We start from the raw sequence: 24,440 nt of genomic DNA, 5'->3' as shown, positions 1-24,440 counted from the left end.
CCAATTTGTCACACATTACTGGCAATGAGGTGCAGGAACTGAACACAAGAAAAAATGAAAAGAGGAAGTTTCTGGCCAGTGGCTATTACAAAATAAGGCCCTGGATCCTGAAAACATCCATGTACTTAGCCTTAAGCCCCTGAGTAGTTCCACTGATTTCACATGCATAAAGTTAAGCACATGCATAAGTGTTTGCATGACTGGGGCCTAAAGCTAGACTCAAAGCAAAACTAATCAACAACAGACATGGAGGAATGCAAGCAGCAGAATGGAACTCCAAAGAAGGGAGCTTAGACGTTTCTTTTTAGTTAAAAGACGCCTAATTTACACTGGGATTTCTAACAGTTCCCTCATGTGTATGTTGCCTAAGGCCTTTCAGGTAAAAGTATATACTTTGTTTTTTTATTTTAATCAATATATGTCTTAGACACCCTTGCAGTTCAGGCCTATCTGTATTTTTATACCTGTCTGAAAATGTTATTTATATACAGTAAAGTGAAACACTGCTGGCAAGACTCATTCCTTTCCAGTACAGCTGGTCGAACAGTATTTGCCAATAGTTTGGCTGATTTTGATTTTCCCAGCCAACTGATGAATAACTTTTCCCGGTTGTTTTTCTAACTTTACAGATGGTTAGATCCCATTTGCCCCACACATTATTTACAAATACAATGTTATTTGTAACTGGCGAATAATTTCCCCTACTATTTCCCATAGTGGTTCCAGGGGTGCAGGAACAATTTGTATAGTGGGCGTGCTGAGAGCCATTGAACCAAACTGCAAACCCTGTATATGATGGAACTGCTTCAAGCCAGGGGGTGCGGCAGCACCCGGAGCACCACTGGTTCCAGCACCTATGGGTGGTTCCAGGCCTGGATTGCCAGGGGCAGGGCGACCCCAGCTGAGCATCACTCCCGCTCCTCTGCCACTGCTCCCCTAGTTCCTTGTGTGCCCCCCTTGCCAGGATCCGGATGGCGGTGAGACGAGGCTGGGAGGCAGCAGGGGCACACGCTGATCGCTGCACGGGAAGGGGCTAGGCTAGGGGGACAGACTGGCGAGGTGGCCGCGGCTCGGTAGCCCACCCCCCAAGGGCGGGGGTGGGCTGACGGGGCAGCCGCCAGAAGCGGGCGGGGCGGGGAGCCCGCGGCCTCGCGCCCTCTGATCTCCTCTTGTGCCCGGGTGTCTGGTTTCTGGCAGCCCGGAGCCCCCGCGGCCTGGCCCCGCCCCCGCCGCGGGAAGGGGGATATGAAGAGGAGCCGCTGCGGCTGCCGCTGCCGAGCGAGCAGACAAGTTGCTGGGGACGGACAGGGGCGCCCGGGAGCCAGCGGACGCCGGGCAGAGAGGCTCCCGCAGGCGTGACAGCCGGAGCGCGCTGCACCTCCCCGGGAGGGAGCACGTCCGCCCCGCGGTGCCCAGCGATGGGACCCACCGTCCCCCCATGAGCGCGGGCGGGCGGCGGGGGCTTGGCGGAGTGGCGGGAGCACTCCCCCGGCTGGAGGATCCGGCGGCACCTTCTGCCTGGGCTAGTGCCCCCAGCTCGCCTCCTTCCGAGCCGCTGCTGGCCCCGCGCGGCGCCTCTCCTGCCTGCCCGGCTGTCAGGTCCGCGCTGAAGACGGGACCATTCGCTGCACCCACCAGCCCCCAGGGCCGGATTACTGGGAACTGGAGGGAGCCCGAGAAGACGTGGAAGGAGAGGAAATAAGGCGAGAGGAGGAGGAGGCGGTGGAGAGCTGGAAATGTCCCTTCCCTGTTGCAACCTGGTTAGATACCTGTTCCCAGCCCTGCTTCTGCATGGTGAGTGCCCGAGGGGAGATCCCCCTTGGGGTTAATGTCTACTACAAGACTATTAAAGGCTCCGTTGCCTTCTCCCAGGATGGCTGCAAGGGAGGGGAGGCGGTGCAGCATTGTGCTGCTGGCGTCAATACAGGAGTTTAATACGGTGGCGTTTTCCAGGGAGGGGAGTTGTGTGATTCGTTTCCAAGATCAACTCTCAGAAGAGCTCTCTCCCTTCCCCACCCCCTGTAGGATTTCCAAACTATGTCCTGAGAGTTCTTTCTTTCTTTTTTTTTTTTTTTTTTTTTTTTAAACCAAAACCTAAATTGTGGTCGGTCTCAAGAGCGTTCCAGAGCCTTTGGGTGACTCTTGATGTGGCCAAAAATTGTAGGAGGTTCTGAAGGACCCAGCTAGGCTCATATGGGGAAAAGTTTCATGCATGTTTATGCCCGCCTTTCTTGGAAGTGGATAGTTGGGCCACATGATTAAGTGTTCTTGTTTGTTAGAGAGGAAGTATATTGATATATAAAATCAAAGCATACAATGATTTCATTTACTTTTCTTAAACCCTCATTGCTAAGAATCTTTCTTAATAAAACATTCTGACAAACTTCTACAAACAGGATGACATGGAAGGTGCCCCACCAGTTGCTTATGAAGTTCTTGTTCATTATGTTAATTTAAAATCTATGTCTGTACCAGCTCTGGCACTGCATCCCATCTGGGGGCTCAATCCAATGCGGCTTTAAGAGGCTCTGAGTAAAATCCTACCCCTAATGAATTCAACCAGAGCTTTGCTATGAAGTTCAACAGGATTTCACCTGCAGGCTTTTCCTAAGAGCCGTTCTTTGGACTTGGGAGTATTTATTGAGAGATGTATTGAGAAAGCTTGGATAACAGAATATGTTAGTACTGGGTTTAGTGCTCCTAATAATTTGATTTAGAACACTAAGGCTCTTTGGACCTGTTACTTTAAAATATGCCCACTTCTGCATTGACACTGCCTAAACATATCACTAGTGTTAAAGTCTTCCAAAACAGCGTTGTGGTGGGAGCACACTTAATTTTAAGTGATAAGTTTAAGATGGACCACTTAAGTTGTCAAAGCTGGATGCATAAAGCCACATTTAGGCATCCAATTTTCAGAAATGTTGAGCACCCTCAAATACCTTTTAAGAAAATTGAAACTGTGGTGCTCAGCACCAGTGAAAATTAGGCTATTTAATTAGGTGCCTAAATACCTATTTACAGGCCTCCCTTTATGCACCCATGTTTGAAAAGTTTGGTGAGATATTCTTCTCAGAGTGTCTCAACCTACTCAGTTACATCAGCATTTTGAGGACTGTACCTAATACTGAAGTATTCTGCAGCATCCAGCCTTCTTCAATAAACTTCCTCGGGTCCTAAAATCTACTTTTAAAAGTAGGTGCCTCTTTCAAGTATACTAAAACTGGGCACCCCACTGGATCCAACCTTAGAATAGGGGACCGGAGTCAGAACTTTAAAGTGCTTCTTAAAATTGCCTGTTTTGGAGTGGGGATTGTCTTTCTTTATGTTTGTAGAGTTTTAAGCTAAACAGACTCAATAAATTTGTGTGTTTTTGTTTTTATAGAGAGAGCATTTGCTCACCTCCCACAGCTCACCTCCAAAACTTATATAGACTATGTAAACAAGTCTAGTTGAGCCAGACCTGCCTGGACGCCAAGGTGTACCTTAAAACTCTGTGATCTGGGAATCTAAAAGTCAAAATAGAAGGTTTGAAGTTAGAGAGTAAAGAGAGAAGTTATAATTATAGGGTTGACTGCCAGCCTCATCTGCTTGGAATTACAGAGCAGTTTTAAACTTTGGCTGAAAAGAGAAACAAATCAAGGCCAATGATCAGATCAAAATAACAGCTGCCAAAAGAAGACGAAACAGGAAAATCGTATATTTTTTTCCATCAAATGGGAAACCAATCAGGCCAATGATCAGATAAAAACAGCAGCTGCCAAAAGAAAATGAAACAGGAAAATCATCTGTGATACATAACTGAAGATGGGGGAAAAAATAGAAGGAAATATACCTATCAAATACTGCTTAGAAAGAAATAACTTGAAAACTTGTTTGTGAACATATACATATCAGTAACATAGGGACTGGTGTGAAGATTTATTGTGGAAAACTATTGCCCCCTTGGGCTGAGATAGGAACAAACAGTGGGATACAATGTCCAAAGATGTAGTTTAGCCTAATCTAGGTTTTGCCCATTCTATGTTTGATTATAATCTCTAAACGTTATAAAGGTATTGCACCACCCTGGGGCTTTTTTCAAAGGTCTTTTAGATCACATGACTATCTCCCAGTCAACTGGATTGCGCTTGGAAATCCAAGAGTGAATTAAGTGTGTGTGTGTGTGTGTGTGTGTGTGTAAATAAGAATTAAAGCTTTTGCTTATCCCCTTTTAATTCAAAGTGCTGTTTGTTAATTTAATGGAAGTAAAACTATGTAAATGCAGTACAAAACTCAAGCTCAAGTTTTCATTGCAACATAACTCCTAATATTGTTGAGTTAACATTATGAAAAACTTGTACTCATTAGTCAAAATGGAACCTGTAGAATGTCAAAAGAGGTTTGCAGCTGGAAGTTGTCCATTATCAGTATTTCTTTGCTTATATGAAAAGCCACAAAAGTTTCAGATGTCAAATGCTGCAAACATTCAGCTCCAGAAAACCTGATTAATCAGAGCTATAGTAAAATGGATTCAAAACAAAATGGCTAATTTGTTTTGCAAATGACTAATTTATGTTACAAATGTGAGGAAATTACCATAGAGTGTTTCTGAATGTGATTGTTATAGTAATGTATTAACTTTTAAAATAATAATTGGTTCCTTATATGAGAACATCCCCCACTAAAATATTCAGTTTTAATGAAGTTTATTCAGTCAGGACTGTTAGACTTTTCATGGCAGAATTCATTGTTTATGCAAAACTAAATAAATTAATACATAATTGAAATGCTCCAATAGCGTCACTGAAATTGGTTGGATAGAAGTATTTTATTTCCTTTCTTGCCTCATTCATTAAAATACAATGAAATTTATAAGAAAATATGTCCCATATACATATAGATGGGCAAGGCATGGGTGTGAGCTGTGGGATGTATGTTCCCCTTAGTAAAATAATTGAATTCAGTTAGGATTTAGGAGAGGACAAATCAGAAAGGGAGTTCCCTCTGTTCAGTGCTTACTATATCATGCATGGAGGTAGATGAAGAGAGAAAGATAAAAATAAGCAGCGTGGGCTGAATTCCACTTTCAGTTAAAATAAAATGTAAATCCAAAGTAACTCTATTGACTTTCAGTGGATTTATGATACCTTTACACTGGTGCAACAGAGCTGGATTTTGTGCTATGTGTATATATACATAGAATATTTTGAATTAGTGATATTGTGTCTGTAAACTGAAAAATAAAATAAATGAAAATGACGGAGAAAGAAAATTTTCAGGCATTCAAGACGACTAATATTTTGTTATTAATGCAACTTTTGTACAGTAGTTACATTTGTAGTGTATGCTTCCTATGCATAGATTGCATGATTACTTTGGTATAGGATCCTGTCCTGCAATATTTACTCGAACTCCAATAAGTTTAGTGGTTGAATTTTTCCCTACTCTGTATGTAATACAGAACAGTGGTGCTAGAACAATTTTTATAGTGGGGGGTGCTGAGAGCCATTTAACCTAACTGTAAACCCTGTACAACAACTCCTCACTTAAAAGCTGGTTAACGTTGTTTCATTGTTTCGTTGCTGATCAATTAGGGAACATGCTCATTTAAAGTTGTGCAATGCTCCCTTCTAACGTCCTTTGGCAGCCGCCTGCTTTGTCCACTGCTTGCAGGAAGAGCAGCCCATTGGAGCTAGCTGGTGCGGGCTTGGAATCAGGGTGGACTGGCAGCCCCCCATCAGCTCCCCTAAGTTCCCGGGGCTAGCAGGCTAGCAATTGCTGGCATTCAGCTGTCCCTCCTCCCACTGCAATGTGCTGCTCCTGCCCTCTGCCTTGGAGCTGCTCCCAGAGACTTCTGTATGGAGGGAGGGGGGAAGTGGAGGGCTAATGTCAGGTGTCCCCTCCCCCCTGCTCCTGCACCCCGCTTACCCCATTTCCATAGAGCAGGGGGGACACACGACAGGGTTCAGGACGGAGGGAGCTTCCAGGCAGCAGCTGCTGTCTCAGCAAGCTGATCTAATTAACAAGGCCATGTACTTAAGACTGAGGTCAGCTACTTAAAGGGGAAATGTGCATCTCTCTCTCACTCACACACACACACACACACACACACACACACACACACACGTGTGTCTCTGTCTCTGTCTGCTATGCTCTCCCCTCCCTCCATGCCTGTTGCCTTGTAGAGTGAGGCTATATTAACAATGAGTTAACCCTTGAGGGCTCAGCCAAATGCTAGTTCATCGTTTAGCAGTAAGGCATTCCCTGGAAAATATCCCACCCTCTGACTCCTCCACCTCAACCAAGCGTCACAATCATCATCACTGTGTACCAGTATTAAATTGTTTGTTTAAAACTTATAGTGTGTGTGTGTGTGTATATATAATATATAATTAGTCTTTTGTCTAGTGAAAAAAATTTCCCTGGAACCTAACCTCATCATTTACATTAAATCTTATGGGGAAATTGGATTCGCTTAGCATCGTTTCACTTAAAGTCACATTTTTCAGGAACATAACTACAACGTTAAGTGAGGAGTTACTGTATATAAAGGCAACCACTTCAAGCCAGGGGGTGTGGCAGCACCCCCTAGTTCCAGCACCTATGGTATAGAATAGATGTGTGTAGATGTCTGTGGTATAGAACGTTATGCTTGCTTGAAAAAGGGCAAAGTCCCTCTACTTTATGTATTGTGTTGTATTTAGGTCCAATTTTCCCTCCTGGAAGTCAATAGCTAAGCTCCCATTTACTTTAGTGGAGGCAGACTTGAACCCTTAATGGTTCACAGAAATACACACTTGCCACCGCTTTTTCTTCATTTAGTGATGGTGGTCCATTCTAGTACAAAATTTAATTCTACATTACAGAGCTCATTATTTTATAAAACAGCTTAAAACATTTTATATGAAACAGAAGAATGTGAAAACTATTTGAACCCACAATTATCCTGCTCTCTCATACACTGGTGGGAATTTATAGTTGAGCCATTGGACTCAGGTTTGATTGCTATTTTTATTTTATTTTTTTAATTTTATTTTTTAAATGTACCGCACCTATGACCCTTTTGGTAAATGGTGCTTAATAAGTGACATTAAAGGGCACTGTCAAGGAATTTATCATGATATTTAAATTAATTTTATACAGTATTTTATAACGCCTTGAAAGCATAACCCTAAAAAGCTGTAAACTTTTCTCCTTACCAAATCCATTCATTCCTCCCCCATGCATACCGACTTTGTTGTGAAGTGGCTCATGAGGAATACAGATCTGAGGACACTTCTTCTGTTTTAAAGAAGAGAACAGAAACGCATCTACTTAAAAATTAAAGTCAAAGAATTTCAGTAGATTACCTGTATGAAAAGTTATAGGGGCCTCAAGTTCTTGCTGTCACTACTCAATTGTTTACTGAAACAGGTGTTTTGAAAGAGTAAGCACTAACTCTCCCAGGTGCTGAGTGAACTGATTTCACTTGGTTTTGAAGTTGTTCAGCCTCCCCTAAGAGATGCTCAGACTACTTCGGTACTGGGCGTTGAGTAAGGACATCAGGATTTGTGCCATAAAATAACAGAAGATCTAATTCTGGGCCACTTCGCCTTGACAGAGTTTCTAATTGTCACATCTTAAAATCCTTTTCTTGTATCTCTGTTCAATAACTTCACCATTATAAGCTGGGCATTTCCCTCCTTTAAACTACAGGTCTGTTTGCAGACGTATATCTAAAAACTATGTACACACACAAGAAAAGTAATAGGTACATATGAAACAAAAGCAAATCTTGTTATCTTTTACAGTTGTAAACTTCAACCTTCTCTGCCCCCAATCCTTTGTTTGTAATCCCTTGTTATGGTATGTCTAATTTATGTCCCAATCCTGTAAGGGCCCTTTGAAGTATAAAAAAGAATAGTGGAGAAAAACATGGTAAGTAAACACAGACGCATTTGTTTGGCAGTGGGATGTTATAGTTTCCATTGTAATTACACAAGTTTGCACTGCAATTAAAAAGCTGTCATAGAGGTTATCTAGCACTTTCCCACATCAAGAGATAGCTGTACTCTAATGTATATTGTGCAGGGTGATTGACTAGATAAGTAAAGCTAAATACTTAATCTAGTCAATTATATTTCATCTGTTTGAAAGATTTTTAGACAAGTTCCAACTTGAAAAGAGTTTACTGCAGAAATAAAATACTAGTATTAAAAGTGATTCCCTCCAAGGATATAATGCTCACAGATAATATAGCACTTGGGCTTCCACATGAGGTTGGTTGTGTGAGAACGGGCTATAAAAGGAAGCTACACTGGATTTACACTGGCGTGAATGAAGAAACAGTTTAGCCCTATGTGTCTCAATTGATGTAAATTAGAAACTTCCCAGTTATCAGACATGCCAATCCAGATTTAGGTTTGAATCTTGTTTGCTGTTCCAGTTTAACTCTCTAATAGGCCACATTTGAAATCTGAACATGCAGAACTTGAGAAATTCTGGGTCTCAATTTTGAAACTCCAAGTGTTTGAAGCCAAAGTTTTGATAGAGCTCATTATAGATATATTGGCCAAACTTTGCTGTCAGTTACACTGATTTAAATCCATAGCTATTTAACTGATTGAGTAGAATTTGGTCTATGAATTCAGATCTAGATCCTTTGAGTTTGAGCCAAACTCTTGTTATAGAATCATAAAATTGTAGGACTTGAAGAGACTCAAGAGGTCATCTAGTCCAGTCTCCTGTGCTCATGGCAGGACTAAGTGTTATCTAGACCATCCCTGACAGGTGTTTGTCTAACCTGCTCTTAAAAAATCTCCATTCCACAACCTCCTTAGGCAGTTTATTCTGGACAGGAAGTTTTTCCTAATGTCCAACCTAAACCATCCTTGAAGCAATGGGCTGAAATTGCAGCTTGTTCTATCCTCAGAGGTTAAGGAGAATAATTTTTCTCCCCCCTCCTTGTAACAACCTTCTATATACTTGAAAACCATTACATGTCCCCTCTCAATCTTCTCTTCTCCAGACTAAACAAACCCAGTTTTTTCAGTCTTCTCTATAGGTCATGTTTTCTAGACCTTTAATCATTTTTGTTGCTCTTCTCTGGATTTTCTCCAGTTTGTCCACATCTTTCCTGAAATGTGGCACCCAGAACTGGACACAACACTCCAGTTGAGGCCTAACCAGCGCTGAGTAGAGCAGAAGAAGTACTACTTGTGTCTTGCTTACAACACTCCTGCTAATACATCCTAGAATGATGTTTTCTTTTTTTGTGACAGTATTACACTTTTGACTCCTATTTAGCTTGTGATCCACTATGACTCCCAGATCCCTTTCTGCAGTACTCCTTCCTAGGCACTCATTTCCAATTTTGTATGTGTGCAGCTGATTGTTCCTTCCTAAGTGGAGTACTTTGCATTTGTCCTTATTGAATTTCATCCTATTTACTTAAGATCATTTCTCCAGTTTGTCCAGATCATTTTGAATTTTAATCCTATCCTCCATAGCACTTGCAACCCCTCCCAGCTTGGTATCATCTGCAAACTTTATAAGTGTACTCTCTATGCCATTATCTAAATCATTGATAAAGATATTGAACAGAACTGAATCCAGAACTGATCCCTGCAGGACCCCACTTGATATCCCCTTCCAGCTTGACTGTGAACCACTGATAACTACTCTCTGGGAACTGTTTTCACCAGTTATGCACTCACCTTATAGTAGCACCATCTAAATTCTATTTCCCTAATTTGTTTATGAGACAGTCATGCGAGACCGTATCAAAACCCTTACTAAAGTTAAGACCACCACATCTACCACTTCCCTATTTTTATTGCAAATATAGCTTATTAACATTAATTCACTGAAAACTGAAATTGAATATGTAATAATTGAAGACTTTCTGCAAAATTGCTCATATGTCCAAAGGCTGATAAGAAAAAGTATTCTAATACTGTTATCCAACTGAATACACTGCCAACAGCTTAATACTTTAAAAATTCTTATTTTACTCTCAATTGACGGCTTAAGAACTTGAAAATAGCTTCTTTCCCTATATTTGTTTTCCTTTCTTCATCTAGAAAACACTGATTATTTTTTCTTTTTTTGTGTTTCTCATGGAGCTGCAATTATTATGGCTTTCTTATTTTACTTTTTGACTTACTGGCTTGTTTAAGCACCAGCATGATGGGTGATGCCATCTTTGTGAATAATGTTCATTAGATAACTGAAACAACAAAGTCAAAAGAAGTTTTTATGGCATTATTTTTGTGTAAATAATGCCATAAAAACTTGCCATATTTGAAGTGTGGATTTTGTTTGAAATCTTTCAAATATCTCCGGAATAGATAGGTAATTTTTTTAATTTATTTTATTTATTTATTTATTTATTTTAAAAGAGACATATCAGATCCAGAAGATATTTCCTAATTTATAATAAGTTTAAGGCAAGTCAAATCTCGAGTCTAAATTACTTACATGCTCCTTTCATTGTTTATCATTTCCTTAGCTATCTTGCCACAGACGTATGTATCGATTGTGAAACCCCCTTATTTGCCTCTGTTGTAGAAAGTAGCACGTTTGGATCCCTTTCAATGAAAGCCAAAGCTCTAAGTATACAGCAATTATGTTTGGTCTCCAATGTTATTTAAAAGTGGTCTTTTAAATTAACTTCCACATTTTTCCATTTCACAAAAGCACAGTTAACTGTGAGGCTGCCAACATCTTTCCATTTTATATCAACCAAAGGAATACTATGAAGTTAAAGGGACTACTTACTGCTTAAAGCTGAACACATCCTTAAGTGCTTTGCCTAAAAAGGGTTTTAAATGACTATTTTACATGTTGTGCTGCAACGTACCTTAATACACCAAAGTAATCCTAAAATCCAGTAATCATGTGTTTTTTCCCTTGTAAATTAGGAATAATTCAAAGCAAATAATTACTTGCCTATCCCAGTGTGCCATGCTGCAATTCTCTCTTCTTTTAAATCCCTTATGAAAACCCACTCCTTTCATTAAGCCTTCAAATACTAGGCCACATTGCTGTGATCTAGCAGCAATATCTAAACAGATTTTTATGTGCTGTACAGCACCAAGGACAATGTCAAAGCTGAATAAATAAATAATATATTTCATCAACACGTTTGCTCTTTATGCGATTTGAATCATGGATCCCTTTTTCCTTAATGAAAATGCACCAAGTGGATTTTTTGTTGTTTATTTAGAATGTGTCATTACCTTCAGAGTATCCTTAACAGCCTGGGGATTCTCACTGCGGAAGGTGGAGGAGAAGGAAAACATACTGCTGCAAAACTTCCCCCTGTTTTTAGAAAAGCATACAAGGAGATAAATGGTGTGCAAAGGGGGTCTTGTATCCTACCCATGTCCATACTCTTTCAAGCCTCTGACAGCATCCAGGAACGGGAACAAGCACACTTGGGTTATATCCAGGAAGGACAGATGTGTAAAGGCAGTGGCATGGTTGTTTACCAGGCCATTTACTGATGTGTCAAAGGCTGGGATGGAGAGCCAAAAGGGAACAATGTATGACAAATGTTGTATCTGATCTTAAGGTGATATAAAGAGGGAAGTATGATCCCACATCCAGGTACTTATGTATGATAACGCGTACAAAGATGCAGAAAGGTGCAAGCACTGAGACACTTATTCAAGGTGTGGGGAGGCTGTGCTCATTAAATATTGCACTGCCTCACCCCATAATACACACATTACAATATACATCTAAGTGGGCAAGATAAGGGTCCAGTAGGTGGCTTTTATTCCCACCACATAACTTAGAGGCCACAAAACATCCTAGTAGTGTGACTACATTTATACCACACTGTTATATTATTGTATGTGTGTGTTTTCCACATCTATTCCTCATTTTCTGGAGCTTCCATTGTGTTCCTGTGCCTGTGCTCATTAGATGAGATGATTGGAGCAGTGAGATATGTAACTTGTCCATATGCAGAACCAATAGATGAGACTGTGCTTTGACCCAGTATGGGAAAGTTAAGGTATAAAATGCTAACAGCCCAATGCTGAGCAATGTCTAATTTATTATAAATTCAATAGAGAAATTGCAAGTGCCGCTGAATTATTAATTACATATTTCCTATCTTCACATAGTTGTTTTCAACTGTGGTTCATCTGCATAGCTGTTAAACCAGTAATGGGTAGTCATTTTAATAAAACAGTGGCTGTCTTCTGATCAGTAATTTAAGATTTGTATTTGTTCACTTGTTAATCCTAGATGTGCTTTTCTCTTGATCCATATTTTCCTACACCTTATATAGCATGCAGCCTAAAGGAGTGCAAGAAGCATTCTTTCTTACACTACATATTCATTTTGTTTGATTAATTTTGTGTAGAAAGATTGCTGGTGAGTTTCCTATGTATGCATTACTAGAAACCAAAATTACTGAGAGCTAGAGATAAAATTAGCTTTTGAAATTCCTTTTTCCCTGAAAATAAAAATAGCAGAATCTGCCTTTAATTGACCACCTCATTCATCACAGAGGCTTCCTGTGTACAGAGGCTGTGCTTTGAATATCTGTTTTCCTTTGACTTTAAAAGGTGGCCTTTATTTGCAAGTTTATTATAGAAGCATTCAAATTAGAGGTGGGCCCAAGCCACAAAGATCACATCCGCATCTGGATCCAGCTTTCCCACAGTTACAGAGGTGCTTGGGTCCAGGTTTTGGGGTTGTCCAGTTACAGACAAACTTAAGAACCAGTTGTGAAGTTCAAATCCAGATCCACACTTCAGAGGTATTTGAATCCAGAGTTTTGGTTCTGATCCTGTTCTCATTTCACAACATTAGAGAAATCTAGTCAGAGGATTTGTAATTTGTTGGCAGAAAGAGACATTTCCCAATAAAATATATTTTTTCTTTTCTTTTCTTTTTTTCACATGGAACAAGTAATCTAATCAATTCTTTCCCTAAGCACATAATATTGCCACGCGAGTGATGTGTTAGCACTGTTAGACACACAGTAAAGCAGGTTGAGTGTCAGTCATCCTTGCCAGAATCCCCTGGTAACTTACACTTTTATTTCCCAGGGCTGGGAGAGGGTTCTGCCCTTCTTCATCCAGATAGCAGATCCCACCCTCGATCTTTAGAGAAGAGTGCATGGAGGTCTTTTAAGGAATCACAGTGTCATCACATGCTGAAACATCTTCACAATGGAGCCCGAATCACTGTGCAAATGCCTCCCACCATTGAAGGGCATTGGGTCTCTACTGGGTAAGGATAACAAAAAAGACACTTGAGTGACCTGGGGGGGAAATATCTACAAATGTTTTTAAAGCATTTTTCATACATACTTAGAATGACAGATATTTTAGTTGTACAAGAGAATAGCATGCTGTAAACCTACCTTGTTATATACCATTTTGCAGTCTTCATTTTTAAATAGTAAGGAATGCAATTTTTTTTCTTTTTTTGATTTAGAAAACAAAATATTGTTAAAACCTGCTTATGAATATTACATTGTATTACAAGACTTCTAATGAATGGATCCTTATTTTTAAGAGCTTTTGCATGAACAAATTTCATTAGCAAATTAAATTAAGAAACTTTATTTCATCAGCCCAAGCATGTGCATGTGCTTATCTGTACATCATGACATTCAGTCAGAGTGAGATTTCATTTCCAGTGTCTCAGCTGTAATATTCATCAACCTATTTTAAATGATTTTCTTAGGCTGTTTTGAGGGTTTTAAGATGTTTGAGGCCCAATCCTGTAATCCTTACTCAGACAAAGCTACAACAGAACTCAGTGAAAGTGGTTCCTGAGTAAGGACTGCTGGATTTGGCCTGTAATTATTCCTGAAAACTCCTATAGATTTCAGTGGGAGCTCTGCGTGTGGAGCAATTGCAGGATAAAGATAGAATCTTTTCTGACTATCCTAAGCAGATAAGCCACAAAGGGTTCAAACAGACAAGCTGCAAACTTTGCTTCTATTACCATTGTAACTTTCAATTACTGTACCTTATATTTACTGTTTTATAACAAACCCAAAGCTACAGCAAGTTCACAGTAGCTAATACACTTTCTTAATGGAAAAGTTATGTGACCTTTAGTCTAATAAATAAGTCCGTAAATTATTTTGTTAATGAAACCCTTTTTTGGATGGGATTTAATGCTCTCCTGTGAAATGTGCAGCAAGAGTTCCTTAAAAGTTTTTGCCTACGCTTTCTTATTAGTAGAGTGGAACCACTTAAATCACTGATCAAAGAATACATTTTCCACACACATGTATAGGTATACACCAAAAAAGGAGGTCCTCATCAGGGATAGCTCAGCGGTTTGAGCATTGGCCTGCTAAACCCAGGGTTGTAAGTTCAATCCTTGAGGGGGCTATTTAGGGATCTGGGGCAAAAATCTGTCTGGGGATTGGTCCTGCTTTGAGCAAGGGGTTAGACTAGATGACCTCCTGAGGTCCCTTCCAATCCTATGATTCTACGTTGGAATCTATGAAGAACAAAGCCCATTAAAGTCAATGGGAGTTTTTCTGTTTATTTCAGTAGACTTTAGACTAGGCCCTGTAACCCTAAAACTATTATCTTATAATAAGGGGAGCAATCCCTCTATTTAGGTTACCTAGCACTTTTCAGGGGTCTTGTGAAAAAAGGCAGTATGTGATCATGTAACAGAAGCGTGTATCATCACACGTACGCACAAGGGTGACAAATCAAGGTTTGCACGGGCAACCTAAATTCTGGTACTTACTAATTTTCAGCTGCTTGACTTTTTGAAACCTAAACAACATTCTTCTAATGTAGTTTTTTCTCTATATGATCATAGCAATATGTCTGTGTAAAGAATAAGTTCTCAACTCACTAAATGAAAAATAAATTGAAAATTGACCTGAAAAGTATAACCTTCTGAGCTTATAATTTTTATTAAATTTACTATTTTTGAAAAGTATTTATTTTAAGCAGCCTGGATGACACCCAAGGGAGAGATTTTTTTTCAAAGGCACAAAGGAGAGTTTGACTTTCATTGTGAGCTGGGAGCCTAGCCCCGTTTGTGCCTTTGAAAATCTTCCCCAAGATTAACAACCCAGCCCCTCACCTATAGGTCATGCATTCAGGTGGCCAAAAAGCATTACCATCTGATGGCTGTTCATATATAAATTTACACTAAGTGTTTAGGAAGTTTGAACAGCTGCTACCAATACTGTACCTGTTCTGTGGTCAGTTAAGATGCTTCATATTTCAGTGCTCTTGTCCTTTCTCTAAATTCACTATTTTTTTAAAAAGGAAATATTTATTTATTTTGCAGCCACTTCCTATGAGGAAGAACTGCTTTTCATGACACTCCTGAGACAAAACCGAAAATATAAACAAGATTAAACATTCAAACCAGTATGGTTGGTTCAAATTAAGCTTCATATTTAAAAATCATGTAACCTGAGAGAGAAAATATAAATGATAAAATGACAGATTGGGGGTAAATTTTTCCTAGGAGCAACTATACACAACTACACTTTTTTTTTTTCCTTCCAAAGCAGTGTTAGCTAAAGAAAGAACATAAGAGCTTATTATTCCAGTTGTGCAAGTGATAAAAGAGGAGGAAGAGGAAGGGCTGCCCAGAGATTAACATAGGAACCTGGGACTTGGGAAAACCCAAGTTCAGTTCCCTCCTCAGTCACAGACTTTCTTTGTTACTTTGGGCAATTCATTTAATTGCCTCTGTGCCTGAGTTCTCCATCTGTAAAATGAAGGTGATAGTCCTTCCTTACTTCATGGGTATGGCCCTACCAAATTCACAGTCCATTTTGTTCAATTTCACAGTCATAGGATTTTTAAAAGAATACATTTCATGATTTCAGCTATTTAAATCTGCAATTTCACGGTGTTGTAATTGTAGGGGTCCTAGCCCAAAAAGGAGTTTGGGGGGTGGAGGTCCCAAGGTTATTGTAGGGAGTGTTGCAGCACTGCTACCCTTACTTCTGCGCTGCTGCTGACAGCAACGCTGCCTTCAGAGCTGGAGAGCAGCGGCTGCTGGCTGGGAGCCCAGTTCTAAAGGCAGAGCCGCCGCCAGCAGCAGCACAGAAGTAAGGATGGCATGCTATGGTATTTCCACCCTTACTACTTCTACTCTGCTACCTGCAGAGTTGGGCCATCATTCAGCAGCTGATACTCTCTGGCCACCCAGCTCTTAAGGCAGCAGCGCAGAAATAAGGGTGGCATGGTATGGTATGGCAGGGTGCTGCCTTCAGAGCTGGGTATCTGGTCAACAGCTGCCACTCCCTGGCCACCGAGCTCTGAAGGCAGCACAGAAATAAGGGTGGCAATACTGCAACCCCTGTAAAATAGCCTTGTGACCCCCTGCAACTCCCTTTTGGGTCAGGACCCCCAAGGTGAGAAACTCTGGTCTTCCCCATGAAATTTCTATAAAATCACACAAGACCAGATTTCAAGGGGGAAGACCAGATTTCATGGTTCATGACACATTTCTCATGGCCATGAATTTGGTGGGGTCCTACTCATGGGGGGCATTGTGAGGATAAATACATTAAAGACTGTGAGGAGCTCAGATACTACAGTCATGGTGGCTATGTAGGTATGACAGGTAGTTGAGTGGTATAAAAAGATAATGCATTTGAGAGGTTTCTACAGTACTAATGCAGTGCTAATATACTAGTGCACACTATAAGAATTTGACCATCTTATTAATTGTAGCATGATAGTGTGGTATATCTCTCTAAAATTTTGTTTTATATCATTTTCAATCCTCCTACAGCTGTGAAGTTAGATCAGGCCCAGAGTTTATCACAAGATCCTATAGATTCTACAACAACAACACATTCAAGGCCTACCAGTTTTATTACGGTGGTAACCGCTGCACAAACCCTACTTACACCTTAGTTATCCGTGGTAAAATTCGTCTTCGTCAAGCATCCTGGATCATCCGAGGGGGAACTGAAGCAGATTACCAGTTGCATAACATTCAGATCATCTGCCACAGTGAAGCAGTAGCCGAAAAACTAAGTGAGTTGGTGAACCGTACATGTCCTGGATTTGTACCAGACAACAATCCCTGGGAGCAGGATGTGAGCTACAATTTGTGGAGAGAAGAGAATGGCTGTGAATGCACCAGAGCTCTTAATTTTGCCATGCATGAACTTCAACTGATCCGAGTAGAGAAGCAGTATCTACATCATAATTTAGATCACCTAGTGGAGGAGCTATTTCTCGGAGACATCCATACTGATGCTACTCAGAGGATGTACTATCGGCCTTCTAGTTACCAGCCTCCTCTTCAAAATGCAAAGGTACATTCACTTTATTTTTTGACAAAAGAAGCAAACCAAATTCGGAATCTTTTCTGAATTAACAGTTTTATTATAACCTAACCCTAACCCCCACCCCCCCGCCGCCCCATTATTCTAGAGTCAGAGGTGGATTGCAGGGTTACAGACAATGCAATTCAATCAATTTTAAGTGATAATTCATGTGAGTAATATCTCATTTGTGGATTATGAAATTGCATTAAGTGCATTATAAGTTTGGGTCAATAGGAGGATGGACTGCTTGAGCAGGAAGAGAGCGCCACTCTGCGTTAGAACCGATTACCAGAATGGGGAGCTGAGAACTGTTATAGAAATGGACAAAGACTGAAAGTCAGCATCAAAAAGGAGAGAAGATTCAAGATTTGAGGCAGAAATTGGTAGAGAGAAGGAAGAGGTAGTAGCAGAGGGTGGAAGGTGGTGAAAAGGCAGCAGTAGTGAAGAGGGAAATAAAATTGTGTGAGCATCTGGAAGTCCATCAGCCAAGAAAGAGGGAATTGGAGGGTAAGGACATAAGAGGGGCAGCATGAAGGAGGGAACAATTGGTAGACTGTGCAGGTCATGGATCCAGACACAGATGCATACATTATTTGAAATGAAAAACAGGGACATTTTGAATCTGAGGCTATAATTCCATTTTCAGTCTGCCCTCCGCTTCAGTGTGAGCTGATCAAACCAGAGTGAGTTTAAAAAAAAAATCAAAGAGGGGAGTGTGCAGTGGTGTACATTTGCAGTGGGTCTGTCTGTCCATCTTTTCTGATGACTTCTCAAAGAAATGTAGCAACTGGAACCATAGGCGCTGAGTTTCTTCTTTTCCCTGGAGGTGCTCCACCCGCTCCCTCGAGGCCCCACCCTTTCTCCACCCCTTTCCGTTGCTGCTCCATCCCCTCCCCGCCTGCTCGCTGCTCTCTGCCCTCCCCTAACTTCTCCCCCAGCCTTTAATCAGCTGCTTAGTGATGCCCTGATCAGTTAATCAGGGGGCTGCCAAACAGCTGAGCACCCACAGAGTCAGCACCTATGATTGGAACCACATTTGAGACTTCAGTTGCCATTAATAACTTCCATAAAGAGACTGATTTTTGGATCATTTCCAGTTAATGGGTTATCACAATTTTTAACTTTTCACTATAACTGTTACAAAAATGGACCGCAACATGCTGAGTGTGAGAGGAGACACAACCAGGGAAGAGAGCAATTTGGGGAGAGTGGGTTTGGGTTCCCATTCATTCACATAACCCTTCCACCTTCCCAGAGTTGCTTCTGTCCTCTCCCTCACTGGAATTCCAACAGTATGACATCTCTAGATTGTCGTCTTATCAGCTCACCTCAAGTGGGCCTGGAACAACTTTTCATTTACTTTTTAAACCCTACATCTTCCCAAAATAGATTCTAGCCAGAGCAGACATACACACACCCATAATCAAAACACCTGAGTTCAGAACAATTTTAATTTTTCTATTTCATTTGCTTGACTAAAATAAATAACATTCTATTTTTGATTTGTTTTCTCTTTACTTATTTTGGAGTGAGGGTCTTTGTTTAAATTTATTTGTTTAAAATTATTATTTGAAAGGGATCCTTAAATACAAAAGTACACTGATGAATGTTGTAGCTATACTAGCAAATTTTGTAGGTGTTTTTCAGAACAGTTGGAATGGAGACAAAACTCTGATTTCAGTACAACCAGCCAAGACTCTGGGACAGTCCCACCAAACCTGGTTATCCTGATATTGGCCGTTACATGACATGGTAAAAATGTCTGCACTTCATTTTAGAGAACTTTAATAGAGGTTCAATGTTAGAATGGTCGGCTTTACTGCTCAGCTGGCTATACAGAAACTAGGATTTTGTAAGTTCTACTGTCACCTCTGGTCACCATTCAGCTGCTTGGCGTCTGTGTTGCAATGGCATTGCTAGACTGCTCACCTCTTAAAATGCAATGCTCTAGTTAAGACTAATAAATCTTGCAAAACAAGCCTGTCTCTTAGACCCATCTTCGTGCCATGTGAAGTCTGACTATTAACATATCATCAGCACAAGCTGGGTCTAGTAAAGTTTTACTGAAAACAATGTTTATACACTGTTCCACATATCATTGTATAAAATGTAAGCCGAAGAAATATAATGGACAAGCTAGAAGACTTTATCGATATCCCAAAATATTTAAAGCAGAGTAACTGTCAGGCCACACTGGAAATTTGCCAGGAGCCCAGAAACCACACCAATATTGAGAATAGCTAGAAGAATGTAACCCCCATCATCTTCACTCCCGGGGTTTGTCTCGGACCACAATACAAAATGCACTGTTTTGCTTTGAGTGGATCATGCCTATGTATTGTAGACCAGGACAAACATAAGCCTTTTTTGTAGAATCCAACAATTTTCATCTGGGCTCGTGACCAGGTTGTGGCAGGAAAGGGCTAGTCAATCTGTCTCATCATGTATAAGAAGTTTATATACTTTGATGGGCCAAATTCTGCCTTCAGAGGCATGTGCACAACTCCCATTGAAATCAATGGGAGTCTACTGTATGGATTCCAGGCAGATTTTGGTCCTAGATGTTTACCAGAACTGGAAGAAGAAGAAAAAATAACTTGAAAGATCAATATTCTGGGAGCTCAGTGCATCCAAACATAAGCTTATCTGTCAGCATATAGGCAGAGTCCAAGTCAGGGGTGAGCAAACTTTTTGGCCCAAAGGCCACATCTGGGTGGGGAAATCACATGAAGGACCATGAATGTAGGGCTGAGGCAGGGGGTTGGGGTGCAGGTGTGAGGGGGTGCAGTGTGCCAGAAGGGGCTCAGGGCAAGAGGTTGGGGTGCAGAAAGGGTGCAGGATGTACGAGTGGGCTCAAGGCAGGGGTTGGGGTGCAGGAAGGGTGCGGCAGGGGGTTGGGACGCAGGAGGGGTTCAGGGTGCAGGCTTGGGCCTGAAGTGGCTCCAGGGCAGCAGCAGCACACAACGGAGCTAAAACAGGCCCTGTGCCACTCCCAGAAGCAGCCAGCACCATGTCCCTGTGGCCCCTGGGGGAGGAGGGAGGGATAGAGGGCTCTGCACGCTGCCCTCGCTTGCGGGTACCTTCCCCGAAGCTCCCATTGGCCATGGTTCCCAGCCAATAGGAGCTGCGGGGGGCGGTGCCTGCAGACAAGGGCAGCACACAAAACCCTCTGCCTCCACCCCATCCCCAGGGGCCGCAGGGACATGGTGCCGACCGCTTCTGGAAGTGGTGCGGGGCCCGCAGCACCACGGGGGCAGGGGGCAATTCCGTGGGCCGGATCCAAAGCCCTGACGAGCCGGATCCAGCCCACAGGCCATAGTTTGCCCACCCCTGGTCCAAGTCCTAAGGCTGAATTAATGACATTGGAACATCATTCATATATGTATCACTGACAACAGAGAACAACATTACTACACGGGGGGCAAGCTAATTCAGAGTATTCTCAAGGTACCTAAAAGTGCAGACAGATGCAAGTACTGGGTAATAAAAAAACAGTGTAGTTTAGGAGATCTGGCTTTATTCTCTGTTCTGTCACTGGACCGAAGTCACCTCACCTCTGCCTCTCCTCCATCCTGTGTCTATATTGTCTGTTTGGACAGAAAGCTCTTCAGGGTAGGAAATGTCTCCCACTATGTGCCTGTACAGTACCTAACCCAGTGGGGTCCCAATCTTAGTTGGAGCCAGTAAGCGTAACTGTAACAAAACAATTAATAGAACCTATACAACGTCTGGAAAATGAAGATTCTTTAGATACTTTTAGTTTTGTGCATCTTGTTCAGATTCTTGCGACTTTTTTTTATGGGAAATTTGGGCATTGAGACAATAAACTTTCATTATGATAGTAGGAAAAAACATGTATATTAGCATTAGCCATCATAAAAGGCTGCTGGGTTTTGATGTGTATCTACCCATGAAGTCTTCTGTACCAGCAGGCTGTTAACCTGGCCCTGGGCTGCAGGTTTTTTGAATGTAGGAAGAATGGTAACAGAAGATGCGTTTTTTAAAGACCACACACACATACCATTGAAAGGTTATAACCCTTCTTCTTTGAACTCCTTTCCTTTTCTAATTGCTGGTCCACAGGGACCCAGCTGAAAATGAGTTTAAATGCTAAATTGAGTTTAAAACCACTAGTCAGAGACTCCTCTGGAAACTGGACACCTTAAATAAATAGAAACATTAAATCAACTTGTTTTTTTAAGCTTTCTATAGTCATGCAGCAAGACTGGGGAGGTGAGGAAATAGCCATTGAACAGAATCAGGTGTGTTGTGTGGAATCTTTCATATATGGCTTGTTTCATTTCCCCCTCCCCCCTTTTTTTTTTTTAAATATATAAAGACTTGTCTAAAATTAGTTTTTAAGAAGATTCACTGTCTGCATTAAAATTATAATTAGGCCACCATGAAGATGATAGCTCCACCCAACTCGTAAATTTACATACCCTAAAAGTTGGATGTGATAGCCATCACATTCATTACTTTTGCAGTTGAAGCAAATGGTAATTAAAAGCAAATGGCTGCTGGATCAGTTAGAAATGCTAAAGCCGCATGATCAGACTTTAAACAAATAGAATTGGGCCTTTTCCAAATTCCTGCAGTGATTTAGCCACAAGATGGTAAATCAAAGGGGCTGTCCAAAAACCAGACAGCTTTAAGCCAAGCTACTAATCTAAGTAAATTCACAAATGCCCATATCTTAACTCAAGTGTACATATGAAATTGGGGAGCTTTAAGAAAAGATCTAATTTGTAATCTCTTAAGGCCTTACAAATTCTCTTATCTAAGAGCATATCCTACACAAATTCTTCCTTTAAAATATTGTACATTAAGAATTTATCAGTGGGTCAATATGCTGACAGAGCTGAAGTTAATAAATTCAGATCTGATTCTGAAAGTTGCTGAGCATCTTCAGCTTTTGTTGAAGTCATTTGGAGTTCAGAAAGGTGCACTGCACCTTGCAAATTCAGCCTTTTAAATAATAGCTGAGAACTGAGAGAGACAGACCGTTGGAGCGACCTTAGTGGTGTAATGGTAGCAATATGTTGCGTTGTGTCATATGGAAGATCTAAGGTCAAGAGTGACCTCAGGGATTCTTTCTCATTAGCCATAGAAATTACATGGTTTGCAGAGGTGATGTGAGATATAAGGCTCCTAATGGTCTGAGAAATCAAGAACAGGTGTGGAGCTCAACCTGCTCTTAGTGAAAGAATAAGAGCTCTATTTAGAAAAGATGCATATGTCCTAAAAATGGAGGTAATATGCATGGAAATCATACTGGCACCCAGCTTGCACATATAATTTGCCCTAAAATATTGTTTACTGAATACATTGAACTCCAGGTGCCTCTTTCTCTTTATTCTGTCAGGCTACAAAGATCAGAGTGAGGATTATGTTAACAGGTTATTCTACTGACATCGTGGTAGCTATTAGTGTTAGGACAAAATTGTTTGTAAGGTCATCAGAACCGAAAAATGTGTTTGAATACCCTTATTTACCACTTTTTTGTGTGATCAAATATTTGAGACATTCAATTTTAATGATAAACATTCCCATTCAAAACCATATACTAAGTGTCTTCTCTCTTGCAAATTTTTTTTGGGGGGAGGGGTGATTTTCAGAAGAGCTTAGCACTTGCAAGTACCATCGACTGTGGGTGGAGTTCTGGGTACTCAGAGTTCTGGAAAATCAGGTTTTAACTGAGCATCCAAAACCAGAGGTGTCTAAAATTAGTGGACACGTTTTGAAAATTTGGTCTTTAATCTCTGAGTTTCTTCATCTGTAAAATGAAACCACTACTTATTTGCCTAGTACCCAGGATAATTTCAAGGATAAATTAATAAACTTCTATAAAGTGTGTTAAATACCTCAGATAGAAGGTGATATGTGTAAAATATTACCTCAGCCAAGAAATAATTGTCTGAGGACAATATTTTTTTGATTGGCCAAACCATAAATGCTACTACTAAAACATGCAAAAGTCTATTCTAGATGCGGTGGGAAATGGAGGGGTTTCATATCTTTGTATTTGCATAAGACAGTTGCTTAAAGAAATAGAGTGGGGGAAAGGAAAAAGCAGAAGAAAACTATTATTTAAAAACCCAGTGATTTCAAGACAATTATGAATAATAGGATGTATGGGATTATCTTTAGAAATATATTAACCAATCATTTAGCTGAGGCTTATTTTCATATTACAAATCTACTGGGTATAATGTAACAAAGGATGTGCTACTTTTAAAAGTTCTTCTTACTTTTAAAGTAACACACTATACTTTCTCTTCATAGAAAAGCCAATGTTAAAGAAAGGCTAAGGTGAAGTGACTTTTGCTCTTGTATAAAACTTGAAGACTTAAAAAATGTGCTTTATTTTGTCTTTGTGGATTTAATTATTAGTTCTATTGTACAATTGTAAAAGCATAACTAACATTTTAAGGCAGCTTTATTCTTGCAGTTCTTCATGCAGAGTCTTCAAGTTCAATCAAGTTCAAGTTCAATCACTTGCATCACTTTTTCCAGGACCTTGTTTGTTGCTTCTGCTTCCCAAAATATATATGGTTTGTTGCTTCCCAAAATATATATGATTTGTCACTATAAATTAGCATCAATGTAGCTGGACAGATGACAGATGCAAGCATGTTCCTCTGAGGAAAAAGCTGTTTGGGTCTCGTTTCATCTTTTGCTGTGGATGGTGGGATTTAAATTCAGGAAGAACAACAATTTAAGACTTCCATACTTTATTTTGATTTTATGTGGGGTTGTGAAATTCAGTTAAAATCATTTATATCAGACAATGGTGCAATTATAGTGCCTTCCCTGCCTTTCTGCTCCTGGGAGCATTTGACACATACAATGCCCTAAAATTTGTGGTATTCATATGTGGACAAATTTCACTGCTTCCCACCCTTTTGCCTGCTCTGAATTCCCCAAAAAACCTGGCAGTGTTGCAGCAGGATTAGATTTTTTTTTTTTCCCCAACAGTATGAAACATTTTTCATTTGTTTCATGACTTTTAATTAAAAGTTTTAAATCTTCTGTTGTCCTTATGAGTAAGTTCATCCCATTTGGCAGCCTGAGCTACAACTGCTTCAATCATACTTCTCAATGACCAGCAATCAGCCTTCTACGTTGGCCACCTTGGCCACATATGAGGTCATGACAACCGTACAAGTTACCACTT

The 24,440-nt window shown here is 40.6% G+C and overlaps 1 protein-coding gene across 1 annotated transcript in view; it reads left to right on the top strand.

Annotated features, from left to right (window-relative positions):
• Positions 1 to 1,197: 1,197 nt before the first annotated feature.
• APCDD1 (APC down-regulated 1) overlaps positions 1,198 to 24,440 on the top strand; it is a 38,178-nt gene continuing 14,935 nt past the window's right edge. Inside the window, exons 1-3 of the mRNA XM_054019281.1 lie at positions 1,198 to 1,794; positions 13,029 to 13,212; positions 16,720 to 17,251. Coding sequence (XP_053875256.1) covers positions 1,737 to 1,794; positions 13,029 to 13,212; positions 16,720 to 17,251 — 774 coding nt within the window. The 5' untranslated portion in view covers positions 1,198 to 1,736. The remainder of the gene's footprint in view (positions 1,795 to 13,028; positions 13,213 to 16,719; positions 17,252 to 24,440) is intronic.

The sequence above is a fragment of the Malaclemys terrapin genome, chromosome 2 (assembly GCF_027887155.1).
Source record: "Malaclemys terrapin pileata isolate rMalTer1 chromosome 2, rMalTer1.hap1, whole genome shotgun sequence".
Classification (NCBI taxonomy): domain Eukaryota; kingdom Metazoa; phylum Chordata; order Testudines; family Emydidae; genus Malaclemys; species Malaclemys terrapin.
The sequence above is the reverse complement of the archived record's forward strand: the minus strand, read 5'-3'. Positions and strand labels throughout refer to the sequence as shown.